General features: G+C 42.2%; 1 protein-coding gene across 13 annotated transcripts in view; it reads left to right on the forward strand.

The window, feature by feature from the left end:
• MCTP2 (multiple C2 and transmembrane domain containing 2) overlaps positions 1–14,371 on the forward strand; it is a 149,738-nt gene that overhangs the window by 52,181 nt on the left and 83,186 nt on the right. For 12 of the 13 annotated variants that reach the window (XM_080397496.1, XM_080397490.1, XM_080397501.1 and 9 more), the window contains 3 exons: positions 4,831–4,995; positions 6,859–6,989; positions 13,825–14,011. In XM_080397496.1, the coding sequence (XP_080253622.1) occupies positions 4,831–4,995; positions 6,859–6,989; positions 13,825–14,011 (483 nt within the window). Of the gene's footprint in view, positions 1–4,830; positions 4,996–6,858; positions 6,990–13,824; positions 14,012–14,371 lie in introns of those variants that run through there. The other variant, XM_080397493.1, reaches the window with a different exon arrangement.

The following is a 14,371-nucleotide window of genomic DNA, read 5'->3' on the forward strand; positions in this document are numbered from 1 at the left end:
ATGAGGAGAGGTCCAAAGAGTCTTCCTATTTGTGTGTTGTTGTTTTCTCAAATGGCAAATTACGTGGCCCAGTTTCGATGTTGACCTCTTCACAGGGATTGCAGCAGGCTTTCTGTTGTCCTGTCTCATCCTTTTAAATGAAAGATGTGAGAGATGGGCTCACTTCACACTTGGCCACCTCGCTGTGTCATTTAAATGTACAATTTTTCTGCATCTCTTTATTGCTTCAAAAACAAGTTTGAACTTGGGGCATGGTTGTGTGTGTCAGGAAAAGAGACAGATTTGAAAGCAGTCCTGATGCACCAGAGGGGAATTGCTGGGTGCCTATAGAGGGAAATTATATACAAATGGTGTTATCGGGGAGACTCAAGCTCCTAAAGGATCTTGTGAAGCTGGGTCAATGAGCCAGCTCTTTCCTCTCCAAAGCTCTGCAATTCTTTCTCATTGCCTGTATTTGGCTCTGTGAAGGCAGAATATGGCCCACCTGCTTGTTCTTGTCCAGCTTTCTTCTTTAAACCAGAACCAGAAAGTAATGAAAAAATTGAGGATCAGTGTGAGAAACTTCTGTGTACATTTTAAAACCAGGAACTAGATTCTGAAAATGGTACTGTGAGCACTGAGTTTGATTCAGAGTTGTGGGATGTCTTCTGGGCAAATATTCTTTCAAAGCAGTAGGGAGAACCACCATCTTCTGTTCCTGACGTGGCAGGGTCCTGCTCTTTGACCAGGCCATACTTTTGCTTCAGAGAAGATTACTCATTACTTATCTGATGTTGCACAGTGCCTAAATCTGCTGTAAACATGGGCTTTTAAGACTTTAAAAACATCTAGTTTGTTTTAAAAAGTAGAGCATTCTGGATATTGTTGCGCTTATTGTTTTCTTTCTGGCTGGCTGGTTTGGGGGATGCTTTTTGTTCAAGTTGTTACCCATTTTATGGCAGGGAACTGCTCATAAAGGTGACCTTTGTGGTATCGCCTGTTATTTGCACTCAGAGCCCAGCCAAAATCAGAGCTCTGTCTGCAGACAACCCCTTCAATTCCAGTCTCAAGGCTATCTCTGTTTCAGAAGTGATGAGGGGGCAGGAAGGAATAAGCAAACTTGTCCTGTGTCTTGTGCTTGGGGCACGTGCCAACTTCCCTCACAAAGCGTGTGTTTCCTCCTTTCCAGCCCTACAGCCTGATCCTGGCTTCAGCCAGCTTTTCTGTACCTCTCAAAGCACCTTTACTTTGGGCTGGGTTGTAGCCAGAGTGTGAGCTGGCTGACTGCGGAGTTTACAGGAAAATATAGCAGGAGAGGCTTGAAGGACCTGGCACCCAGTCTGGGAGCACAGCTGGAGGGAGCTGGGGGTCAGCAGCCGGAGGAGTGAAGTACCCAAGTGCGGAGGCGTCCATAGCCTGGGAGGTAGCAGGGAAAGGGAAGAGCTGAATAGATGAAAACACTTTAAAATTGTCACTGATTAAGCAGTTATGTCCTCCTTTTCTGGCCAGTACATACAGAGGCTTCGACTTTTCCGGTCTCATTGTGAAGGCTTGCTAGTGTAGTGGTGGCTGGAGGGGAGGGAAGGGGTTTGGAGTGGTTTTTTCAGTGCTTGTTTTGCCCCTGAGTAACTTCATGGGACTAATGGTTGCACTTCTCTGTGCTTCGCTCTGTAGTAGTTTTGCCAACTCAGAGGGAGGCTGTGAAGTTTAATCAATTAACTCTGTGTAAATCAGCTTGAAACGAGTAGGTGCAGAGTATCAGAGAGGAGGTGAGACTTTTAAAATAAATAAGGCAATAATCATTTTCTTGTCACCTGGGAGGCATTTTCCATAGCACAGACTTCCCCAGGCAACACTAAAGTTGACTCATTGATGGTCCAGGTCTGTGGGTCTCCCACACATCTGGGTTACCCCAGACGTGCTTCTTTCCAGAAACTGAGAGTGGAATCTGAGACACTGCCTGTTTGGCTGGGATTTCCATCAGGGTGGTCAGAGGAACAGCCTGCCAAATACCCGGGGAGGCTGGAGAGGTGGCCACAGAGCATGCACAGAGCGGTTCTTCGGTGTGTCTGTATGTGAGACGGGGCACAGGAGACCTGCCAGACCTGCTGAGCACACGTTGTTGGAATGACCTGGGCTGGTCCAGGAAACCCAAAGCATTCCTAACGTGATGGGTTGTCTTGCAGGGGCACAAGGCGAGCAGGCTTCCCGAGCTCCATGCTGCTCCATTTGGAGAGAGGCTTGTGGCACTGGTGAGGCTGGCTTGGCAGGGGTTGGACACAGACTGCGGTCACCGAGCTGGTGTTGAGATGCTGCAGATCAGCCCTATGCCCTAAACCAGTTGCAAACATCCTGGCTTCTCTATCCAGCATGATGCTCTAAAGTGATGCTAGATCTCATGCAGACGGTAGCCAGGTCCTCTTAGCTGGAGACCAACACACCCCTCTTCTGAGATGAGCACAGAGCGCTTTTGCAGCCGTGCAGCCATCCGGGAACGAGGCACGAGGCCATTCGCAAGGGGCCACCTGTTCTGGGAGGTCAGAGTTGAATTGCAACGTGCTCTAGTAATACTGAGCTGCAGGCGCTGATTTTTCTGGGGACTGCGTGGAATCTGGGCTGTTTTGGTACTTCCCAACAGTCCTTTGAACTGTCAAGTCAGTGGTGACAAAGGGTGGGGTTGTGTGTGCTGCAGAACTTGGGCAGGAGGCCCCCCAATGCTGAGTGACTCCCTAAAATACTGGCCTGCTTAAAGAATGAAGAGAATCCAAATTGATTCAAAAAGTGTTAACAACTGTCTGTCGTGTTCAGCCTGGAAGCTGTGAAGAGAACTGGATGCTTTGTTTTTTAAAAGAAATTGTAATGTGGATAATAAACTTTGTCTGTTTTTTTCTTTTTTTCCTTTTTCTGGTGAACTAACTTCAAATACCTCTTCCTCCTCTGAGGAAGGAGCTGGGGGAAGGGAAAATCCTTGGTCCTAAAAGCAGCAAGTACATCACATCAAACATGACTATGTTAAATACGAAAATGTTCAAAGTACAACCGAGATAGATAAAGGCTTTGATGGGAAGTGGATATTTCCCAGGGACATTACAAGCAATAATCCAGATGTTATGGTGTAATGCAACGAGTGTCCACGGATAGATGGGGAGCTCAAGCCAAGCAGCGCCTGCTGTAGGCCTTAGCCCTCCACTCCCATGCTGTTACGCCATATGGAAGCAATCTCCAGGCCCCCTTAATAGCCAGCTTTGGATTCCATTTTCACAGGGCTCATAGAGCTAAGTGGAGCTGTTTTATGGACAAGTTAGATAGAAGCCTTTCCAAGATAAACATCCAATTCGAAATTAGGACATACCAAGCTGCAAAATTATTTTAGGGCATATTTCATGGAAGCACTGCCATTTTTCTAAGGCGATTGCCAGACTGTAGAATGCCCTTTGATCCCTTGTGGACATTACTCCCTTTTTTATAAAAAGGATTTTGAAATAGTTGCAGTGTTTAGGGAGGAATATATCTGCTGGGACTTTGAAGTATGTCCATGGGAACAGTCATGCTTTAGCTTTTTGGCCTAAAAGATGAACTTTAAAAAAAAAAAAAGACTACATTGCAGCTGGATTTATGAATCAAAATCTTGTTTTCTTTTTAAAGGTAGGAATTTTTAACCACTTTGCCAGGAAAGCCAAACGGGGTGTTTAAATAGAAATGTATTAATATGCTGGTGGGATTCAAAGAGTTGGGGTACTTTAACCAGTAAAAAGCGGGTAAAAAAAATTGTGAGTTCACCACCCGTGATTTAAGAATTTTGTTGCTGGGTAATTGATCCATAAAAAGTAATCTTCAGACATCAGGTGCTTTTGCAATCGTTTTATTTAGCAACAACATGTCTTACTTGCTTTTAAAGCTAACACGTTCTGTTTTAAAGTGACTTGTGAAATCTTCTTCTCCATCTTGCTCCCACCTGTATATGACATGATTGAAGCTCCGAAGTGTGGCAAGTTAAAAGTTGCTTCACAGGAATAAAATATGGCAGGATTTTTACTGTGAGAAGAAAAGTATAGCCTTGAGTTTTAATGTTTCCAGCTCACTCCCCCCAAATAAAGGCCTATTTAATCATCCTCTGTCCAATAAAATATTGCCAGTTAGCAAACTGTTAGCGCAGCCATGCTATGTAGGATGCAGCTGCAAAGGTAACAAATGTGGCTACCAGGTAACCATAACTCCAGATAAAGAGCCCAGTGGTGTCAGTGGTTTTTTTCAGCAGGCATCAGTATTTTTGATTCGTGAGCTTGGTTGCTGGAAGCAGGAGCTGCAAAGGCAGCAGGCAAAGAGCTAACGTGGACGACAGGCGGTTGAGTGATTGAGGAGGTGGAAGATGCGTGTTCAGCCTTTCACCTGGCCATAGCTTTTGTGATTGTGGGCTGTCTCCCTGGAAAGGACAGACCTGCGTTTTGATGGATGTAGCTGGAGACGTTTAGGAGTTTACTTTAGTTTCTCCCCTTTTCCACCTCTCCTCCCCATCGCTGTCCTGTGTCTTTCCCTGAGCCGAGGTAACAAGTTGCTCTCAGTGCTCAAGGTCTGGTTATCAAAGCGCAGCCAGGTTATCTGAAGTCAACTTCTCTGGTGGTTTAAGCAAAACCTGATGATTTTTGCTGTCATGCTGAGCACCATCCCTTCACAGGACCAGCCGTAGGACATACAGGCAGAGCATCCATAGCATCCTGCTGCCCTCCATTCTCTGCTGACTCCAAGGGGATCGTGGTACCTCTCTCACTGCTGGTGCTTTCATATCACAGTCAGTTTGAGCATAACAGTGTGGGTCTGAGTGTATGTTTCATGTCGCTGACTTCTTTTCAGTCCAGTTTCATGCGGAGCATGCGACTCTCTGACTCCTTGCGCAAGAACCAGTTGTGGAACGGGCTGGTCACCATCACTCTTTTGGAGGGGAAGAACATCCCTGGAGGAGGCTTGGCAGAGATTTTTATTCTCCTGAAACTGGGAGATCAAAGATACAAGAGCAAGGTAAGTATTTAGCGTTTTCTTAAGTTTACTGAAGCCGATACGGTACTTTGTGTTTCTTTTACCGGTATTGCTACCTCAGATGGAACGATTCTCAAATCTCTTGAGTAAGTGAGATCAAAACCAGGAGAACAGATCAGGGACATTAACATTTGACTAATATATGTTTTACATGCCAATATAGAAATAGTATGTTAGCAATAATGTGTGTATCTGGTTTTGTACATTTAAATACTCATCATATTGATGGATGTTTGAAATCAGTGTGAAATGAAATAAAGCTATGTACATCACACATGTTTTGCTCTCTGCCAGTAAAGATTTTAGGTTTGCAATGTTAGGTATGCTGGAAAAGCAGACCTAAAGTGGTTCCCAGTGCAGAGGACTTACTTTTTATTTATTTTTTTAAAGCACCTTTCTTGAAAAATGTTATGTATAGCAGAACCTGGCCCCCTCCTCCCCAAATGTACATAATATTCTATGGTTTTGATTTGAATTTTTATTCCTCTAAGACTGTGTTTATTTGTATCCAGTACCATTTCATGGGAATCTAAGAAAGGAGTGGGGTTCACAAAGACATACATTTCATCTCTAAAGTTGAACAAAGAGAGAGGCTGCAACTAAAATAATATTCTGTTGATAAAGTAAGAGCTCTGCATGTCATGAACTGGAAGTACAGAGAGAGGAGGAGGATGAGAAGACAAATCCCCTCCTGTACAAAATGTACAGGGCAAGTTTACAGAACATAACGTTCAGATGTAGGCACATCTGAAATCTGCACTCTGCCCCCAACATCGGACCTCAAACCAAGGTCATGATATAAAGTTTTTGTTTAGAAAAACAGCTTTGAAAAATAACAAATGGGTTAGTTATTTTAGAATAAACATACGTTATTCCAGTTAAGATCCCTTTTTATGTTTCTCTTTAATGGTCCGTAGCCTGTGTCATGAATTCTACACGACTGCACTGTTTGCAGTCACAGAAAATTAAGAAGTTCAAAAAGGGGAGGCAAGTGCCATGTAGCTTGCAGCGAGTTAATTGCTTAGTATTTCTGTCTGGGGTCCAGCAGAAGTTGGGGACCACTGCTTTTGCACCCTAGTAAGACTTCAAGTTGGCAATGCTTCACATTCTCTCCTGGAGTTTATTCATTTTATGAAGTACAGTTTCTCGTGGTCCAGAAGAGCAGACAAGGTAGGAGAAATTTCAGTCATGGCTGAGCTAATCTTATCTCCTGTTCTCTCAGTGGCCACGCTGATATTGATGGTGGGTAGTGTAGTGTGACATGAATTGTAAGTGATTTAGGTCCCAATCCTCTGAATCAATCCTCAGGTTACTCTGAATACTCAGAGTAACCTGAACACATGAACAATCTCACCGAACTCAGAGGGACAATTTACAGGCATCAAATAAACTGGATGTTAATAATTTCAGGGCTGCTCCTTCTTTGCCTATATCTTAACACAGAAGGGTAAAAAGTACTAGTTTGGGTTCCTTAATTCCTTCAGACCCGTTTTCAGGTGATTGTCCTCAAAGGGTTTATTCTTGATTTCTTCCAGCGTGTGATGTTGAATGATGACCACAGTCCACTGAAACGGAGCTGGTGCATCCACCTTGCATTTCAGAATTTCTCCAGCCATTCGTTCATGTCACGCTTCTGTATTTATCATTATTGTGAGGCAGGAAAGAGAGGTTTTCAGGAAGATGAGGCGGTGCATGATGGGCTGGGGAGCTTTGGTTGGAACGACCTTAGTACTTGGTGCCCTAACATCTGTCTGGCCTTGTTCTTGTAGAAAAATTGAAATGTGCTTTACTGTGGAAATAAGTACTGTTTAAGAAAAGTAAATATTATAACTGCATGTTTTCTAGACACTGTGTAAGAGTGCAAATCCTCAGTGGAGGGAACAGTTTGATTTTCACTACTTCTCTGACAGGAAGGATATGTTGGACATTGAGGTCTGGAGAAAGGATAACAAAAAGCATGAGGAGCTTTTAGGAACGTAAGTTGTGGTTGTTTTTTTTTTTTTTTTTTCTGGGGGGGGGGAAGTACAAAAGATAATGTGATTTTTATTATTATTTTTTAAATGGATCAATTTATTTTCATTACCAGCCATCACACTATATGTTTCTCTCCTCATTCTGCTCGTGTCCAGATGGCTTTGTAAGGGTGTGTTTATTAAAACCTATTAATGGGTAATCAGTTAATCACAACCTGAATGCAGAGGCGCCCAAGCTGACCCTACACTTGCTGACTGTAAAATCCAAACTACTGCGGGAGCTCAGTGCAGCCGTTTTTGGGAGGACGGTGGCAGGGAGGAGGCAGTATCTGCCTGTGTTTGCTTGGTGATACTGCTCCAGATCCCTTTGTGCTCTGCAGGGCCCATTTGCACCTTCAGGCTGGTGCCAGCTCCGGGTGGTCTGCTCCTTGAGAGTGGCACTGGTGTCCCTGCTTTCTGTTTGCACTTTGGTGTGTTCTTGTAGCCTGGTTTACATATGGGTCCTGTTACCTGGGTTTGCTTTATTTGGGTAATCTCTTCCCAGCTGCCACAGAGGACTGATCTCTGTGGGTTTGGTCCCCCACTCTATTGCACAAGCTTGTGTTGTTTAAAACATCATTTTCAGGGGCAGCCTCAGAGGTGGTTTACCCATCTCCTGACTGATACCAGATTTTGTCCCACTATGTTATTCCATTATAGCTTCAAATTCTCAGGTAATGATTTCATGCCACGTTAGCAGATGAGACTTTTTGTGGGATAGCAATGAACCTTTTATTTTATTTTTTTAATAGGAACAAAATATGGTTCCTGCTCCTGTGTTGTGCTCTTTCTCTTCCACTCTGACTCCTTATTTTGTACAGTGTTAGTACAGTCTTGGTTTCCTAGTAGTAACTGCGTCTTGTTCCTTCTTTTGGCTTGCAGCATTGCCATCTAGACCCATCTGCACAGTTGGCCACATGGCAGCAGCACCAAGAACCATTTAATTTACGGGAGCCCCTCTTGGGTCTGCCTGTGCTTACCTGCTTGCAGGACCAGTGCCACAACCTCTGAATTCTTAGGGACAGGGAACCTGTCCGCAGTTGTTTGCTGTTCTTACCTGGCGAGGGTTTCACAACTTGCTAAGTAACAGTAACTCGTAAGAACATTCTCTCACTTCAAGCATTCAAATAGTTTGAAGCTATTCACAGAAAAGAACAATGCCCTTTGGCTCAGCAAATGCTTGTGGTTTTGCAGAGCAGGAAATGCTTTCTGGCTGAATGCTGTTGCTCATCACATGGAGAAGTGGCTGAAGATGAATCTGTTCCTTCCATTCTCACAGTTACTTTTATTACTTCTGATATCTGTTTAGAGTTAAGAAATGTAGCAGTGTTTGTGGCTTGCCTCTGGTCAGTCTCCTTAATGCTGGAACAATTCTTCCTTAGTTTTTTCCCTCCTCTTTTTTTTTTTTCTCCTTTTTTTTTTTTTTTTTCCTGCTGGTTTCTGGCAGGTGGAGTTCAGTGTGGCAAAAAATTATCGGCAAAACACTTATTCTATTATTAAAGATTTCAGCACTGGGAAAACCTGTGTGTGTTAGATTTTCCTTGGTTATTTTTGCTGTCTGTGTGGAGTGAAAAATATTGCTGGTATTGCCTTAAGCACAGCAAACTCACTGTAGCATCAAAACAGGAAAAAATTATACTAGATTTTTAAAAGCAATTGCAAGAACAGGTAAACACCAAATGCATAATAACAAGTCTTGTTTTTACAGAGTAGAAGCTTTTGACACCCAATAAATAGTATATTATGAAGGGTTCAAATGCAGTCTAATCTGGAAAAGGATTCTGTAGGAGAAACAAGCATTATAAGGTACTGTTTATTGGCTTCATGACTTCCAAGTGGAGTTTTGAGATTTCTGGATTTCACAATATCATTGTAAGAAAGATTCTTTAGTAAAATGTTTGTGGGTTACATTCGGTCATTGCATATAGCAGCACACCCCAACTGCCCTGAAATAATTTGCATAGCTTTCAAGGAAAAATGCAAAAATGGCTGGATTTGAATTAATAATTCTGTGGTTAATTTGTGGAGAGAGTTAGGATTCATTACGCTCCCCTCAAAGTTGTGTAGGTTGGACTGTGTTGGTTATACCTTTAAATATATGTATATTTTTAATATTTAGAGGAAGTTGAGGAGATGCACAAGGTGGAGTCATGTCTGGTAAACAAGAGTGCTGAACTTCTTTGTAATAAAGACTTCTGTTAATTCCTTTAGACCCAGGGTTTCGTGTAGGATGGATGCCTTAAGTCCCTGGAACATGGCTCTTCGCCCAGGCATAATTTGGTTTCAGGGTAAAATATTGTTGTTGAAATAGGACATGAAGGGCCTGTGGAGACTGTGGAACGTGTAGGATAAGAAATGCTTTAGACCTCCGGTACTAAACACTAACACCTGGGGTATTTATCTGCTTCCGAATTAGTGAGGAAACGCTCGGTGCAATTTCATTTCATCCTTCTTTATCAACACCTGGGGTATTTATCTGCTTCCGAAATAGCGAGGAAACGTTCGGTGCAATTTCATTTCACCCTTTTTATCCAAAACAAACCCTCACTGTCAGTGCACATCGCAAGCTAAGTTATTACATTTAGCCTACCTGTGTTCTCCTTAGTTTTTCAGCTGGGTCCAATTTCTGTTGCTCGCTTAAAATACTGCAGCTTTGAGTGGATCAGCTGCCAGGGCCTGACCCGGAGGGGTGGCTGTGTTTTGGTGCCAGATGAAATGATCCCTCTATTTAGCCGTCACGGAATTGTTAGTAACTTTTACCGAGTGTTTTTTGTGTCCTTTGGAATAAGAGGCATGCTATGAGCAGGAGACCATCTTAATGTATATTAATAAACAAAGGTGTTAATGTGTGCAGAATTTGTCCAGGCAGAGTTACATTGCTTATGCCAGGTTGCATGCATTTCTGCATTAAGGGATATGTTCTTAAAAAGAGATGCTGCAGAATGTTGGTGGTTTTTTTCTTCATGTATTTACCTCAAGACAGAGTTTTTACAAAAAATGCTAGACTTAAGAGCGTGATCCAAGAGACTGGAGTGCATCCAGTATCTTTCTGATTAATGCCTCCGGGAAACAGTGTCTTTTGCAACAAGAAACAATCCTTATTTTAAAGTCCGTGCTGTTGCGATGGAGCAGTAAAATCTACTATGGCTGCGTCCAAACCTTTAATTTAAATTTCACCAAGATACAGGAAGAATCAGACAACCAAAATTTATCTGTAGAGTAAGTCTGAATAAGACCTTATTAATTGTCTCCCTTACACCTGTGGCATTTGAAATTCCTTTTCAAATATTAATCATAGATGCATCTTACTCTGTATACTGTGATAATGATTCTGACCTCGAAGGGCTTTCCAGAATTCTGCAGGGGGAAAAAATGGCAATGTTGTGTGCAGACTTTTTCATATATATTTAATTTATTTATATTTAAGGATACTTACCGTAATCTGATGAACTATGGATTGGGTAATAAAATACAAGCCCATGACTACTGCTAAGATGCTAAGCTCAGCACCTTTTACTGAAATTTTAACATTTGATTCCCTGATAAAGTTAACCAAACAATTTAACCCAGATTTTCTCTGTAGTGTTCTCAAATAATACTTCTCTGCAAAATGGCAGCTGACGATGAGGGCTGTAAGTCAAAAGAACAGTTTTAAATGAAAACTAAAGCAGTGGTGTAATCCTCTATAGGACTAAAGGTTAATATAGAGGTGTAGACCTCGATATTGATCAGGAGGAGGAAGCAAAACATTTAATTAATTGTGGTTTTAAAAAAGTGATACATTTGTGTGCACAGTGCACTCACAGAACTGTATCCCCTATAGGTCATACATATAGTCAGGTGTGTGAAAGATTATACCTGAATTTAATATGTAATGTAGCAAAAGATGACAACAAGCAGAGCTATCCTATTCTGAAGTATGGTTACTTTGCTGAGGATTTAATTTGGGAGATCGTTTGCATCACCTGAAATACAAATAATCAGAGAGTTTTGCCCTTTGCATTCAGATGAGGCAACTTTTGAGCAAGAAGTGGATTGCCTCCATTAGTTTTATATTGTGCCCATCATGATAGTCTCTTACCACTTTCCTGTGAAATAATTATCTGTAATAAGGTCTTGCAGATAGAAAGCAGAGAAAGAAGGAAAGGGAGAGTTTCTGTTTCAGGAGGCTGGGAGAAGTAGTTTGGAAATCATTAGACTCGTTTTAATAGTGTAGAAGCATTTGTGTGGAAACTGCTGAATTTATATAGTAAATTGAATGTCTAATTGTTTTACCAAGCTGCATTCTTTGCAGTCTGATCAATTATGTTGTATAACCTAAATGAAACAGATTGTCTTTTTTTTTTTTTTTTCTTAAGCCTTTTGCCATTTGCAAGTGTAAATGTGGATTTTCTTTTCACTTCCTCAAAAGAAAATACAGGGGCATACCATCACCTTGAGTGAACACAGATGTTTTAAGGAAGTTAGTTTGCACGGAAATCGGACAAGATTTGAGGAAGAAAAGCTTATACTCCACCTCCCACTGTTTTCCCGTCCACATGTGTATCCCTGCTATCCCCACGCCCTTATACTCAATCTTTTTTTTTTTTTTTCCCCCCTGACCTATGGCTAATCAGATTCTTCTAAAAAGAGAAACAATTCCAATTTGCCCAAACAAGCTAGAATTATATTTAACTTTGCCTTTGAGAGATTTCTGAGGTTACCTATTTGTGGGAGATGCACCATTGTCTGAATGAGTTGTCTGTTGTCTCTTACCCCATGAAAAGTTCTTAACATAAAAAAAACGCCAATGCAACTTTTCCCGGTTGTGGACTTGTGAGTGGGTGGTGTATGAAATGCTGATGTGGGAGATGTGGCCTCTGTTGCCAGCTGAACCACAGACCAGCTGGGTGACCCTGCGTTTTCCCCTCTCCTTCCTTCAGTTTCTTCATCTGTAAAAAAAAAAGTAAAAATAAACCCCAAGGTAACGGTACGTTCCACCTTTTGCACTGATACCTAAAGTATCAGTAAAAACTGCTGCAGTCTGGGAAGTTGCTGTGTTAATGCAGCCAAGGTGATGTTGGCCTCCAGTGTGGAAGTGATAAGGTCTTTTTCTCAAATACTTGCCTTTTTTGTTGTTTTGTTTCCCCTTCTGCTGTAACTCCTCCTGTCATATCTATCTGAAGAGTCTAGGCGTAGTGATGAGCTTTAAATGCAACCTCTCACACTTGGAAACTGTGTTGAGAGGCAGCCTACACGCCGAACAGTGTTGGTACTCTGCCTGGTTTATTTTCTTTCTCTTTAAAAGCACTTGAAAGCAGTTAATAAGAGTAAACTTGCAACCTGTTGTATGTTCAGTGCAGTGAGTAGCAAAGAGGACACTTAAGGCAAAGTCATCCCCATGGATTCTGGTCAGGAGAAGCTTACACAAAGAGCTGTGTTTTAATACACGGAGCTACTGGATGACTTACAAACTCATCAGAGCAATGACTTTTACTTCATAACATAGCTTCTTGGGTTTTCAGGCTGAAATGTTTGGGGATTTTATTTTTTTTTCGCCCCCTTTAGCATTCACAGAAAATAGGCTGTTAAGAAGCGGAAAGCATGCAATTTATAGCAGATGGGTATAAACCGCTCCAGCTCTACTACTGGAATGGGATCAATCAGGAGCACTACATGCACCATTTACCCAGAAGAAACCCACCTGGGGGAACCCTGTGGAATTTTAGCCTATTAAGACAACACCTTAACAAGTTTAGTTTAAATAAAAACTTGTCGGCAGGCATTAAGCGGAGCGAAAGCTCTCGCTCTCCATCATCCGCTCACCATCCCTTGGAGAAATGTGACTCCCCATGCACTGTGGCAACAAAGCTACTCCTTCCTTATTTTTGTTTGGTTTTTTTTGGTTTTTTTTTTTTTTTTTTCCTTTTTCATCTGTAACTTTTGTTCAGCCTGTTCTTAAAAGCCAAGCCCTACGGAGGTTCAAAAAAGTTCCACTCCATTTACTGGACTTCTAAATAGAAGGCATTTAGCCAAGCCAAGTGATGAGGCTTGCTGTTGCGTTTAACCGCTCCCTTCGCGTGTGACTGGCTGACTAGTGAGCGCTCCCTGCTTTAGCCCATACTCATCTTTTATTATTGTCTCTTTAGTAATGTTTCTCTTCTTTCCTCCTAATTTTTATTTTTTGGGGGAAGTATCAGGTTAATGATATGTACTATGTGCAGGGGGTTGGGGGTGGGGCGGGGGCGGGGGGTGACTTTTAAGACAGTCCTTCCCTTTGGGAAATATAACAGTACACTGAAAGTGTGCTCTAGTAAGGCTTGTAAAAGAGATTGGGGCATACAGTATAATGTAGCATAAAATGGAGTATGTGACTTTAAAGAAACGAATCTATTTTAGGCTAATGTTTTAAATTTTGCATTTGCTCCTTTTCTTTTCCCCCAGGTGAAATAAAACTGTGTTTCAAATCCATCACAAAACACTGGGGGATTTTAGAGGGGAAGTGAGGCAGGCCAGAGTTAAGTTTTCCTACTGTACTTGCAGCCCAAACCTTTTACCTCTGCTTACCAGTAGGTGAACCAGAAAGCAAAACTTGACAGTAAGTGCAATAGAAACTGGCTAATTGGTTTCCCGTGTTTAATTTTGAGATGCTTTTTTTTTTTTTGCGTTCTTTCCATCCTGAACAAGCAATAAGTTTTGGTGCCTGCTTGCTACTGAAGTCAATATGAATGTTGCTTTATTATCCCCCCCCCCCCCCCCCCCCCCCCCCCCCCCCCGCCGAGATCCTTTTCCGTATTAACCCTTGGCAATGTTGTTCTAGGTGCCAAGTTGACATTCATGCCCTGCCGATGAAGCAGACCAATTGCTTAGAGCTGCCTCTGGCAAAACATCCAGGGTCCCTGCTAATGTTGATTGCTGTTGCCCCGTGTACAGGCGTGTCTATCTCTGATCTGTGTGTCTGCCCTTTGGGAGACCCCAGCGAACGGCAACAGATTTCACAGCGCTATGTGAGTTGGCATATTCTTTTTTTTCTTCTGTTTTTTTCTCCTCTAGTTTTGAAAGTAGTCAAAATTGCGGGGAGGAGGGAATTGTCCAGTCATAATGACATGTGTCCTACCGGAGAAAACTATTACACGGAATAGTTATTATGTTTAGAATGACTTGGAGATGAGCAGGGCGGATAGACCCAAGCCATTTGCCTGCGTGTATTTGAGTTGTAAATTAATACTTTTCTTTGCAAACTTGAATTGTATTAAAAGATTATCATGGGGAATGAGGCAGAGTGAATGTCATGGAGAGTCTGTAGTATTCTTTGCTTTCTTTCCTCCTTTGGGGAGTATGTGTTCTGGATTTTGAACTGTTGGAAG

The sequence above is a fragment of the Falco punctatus genome (assembly GCF_963210335.1).
Source record: "Falco punctatus genome assembly, chromosome: 7".
NCBI classification, from domain to species: domain Eukaryota; kingdom Metazoa; phylum Chordata; class Aves; order Falconiformes; family Falconidae; genus Falco; species Falco punctatus.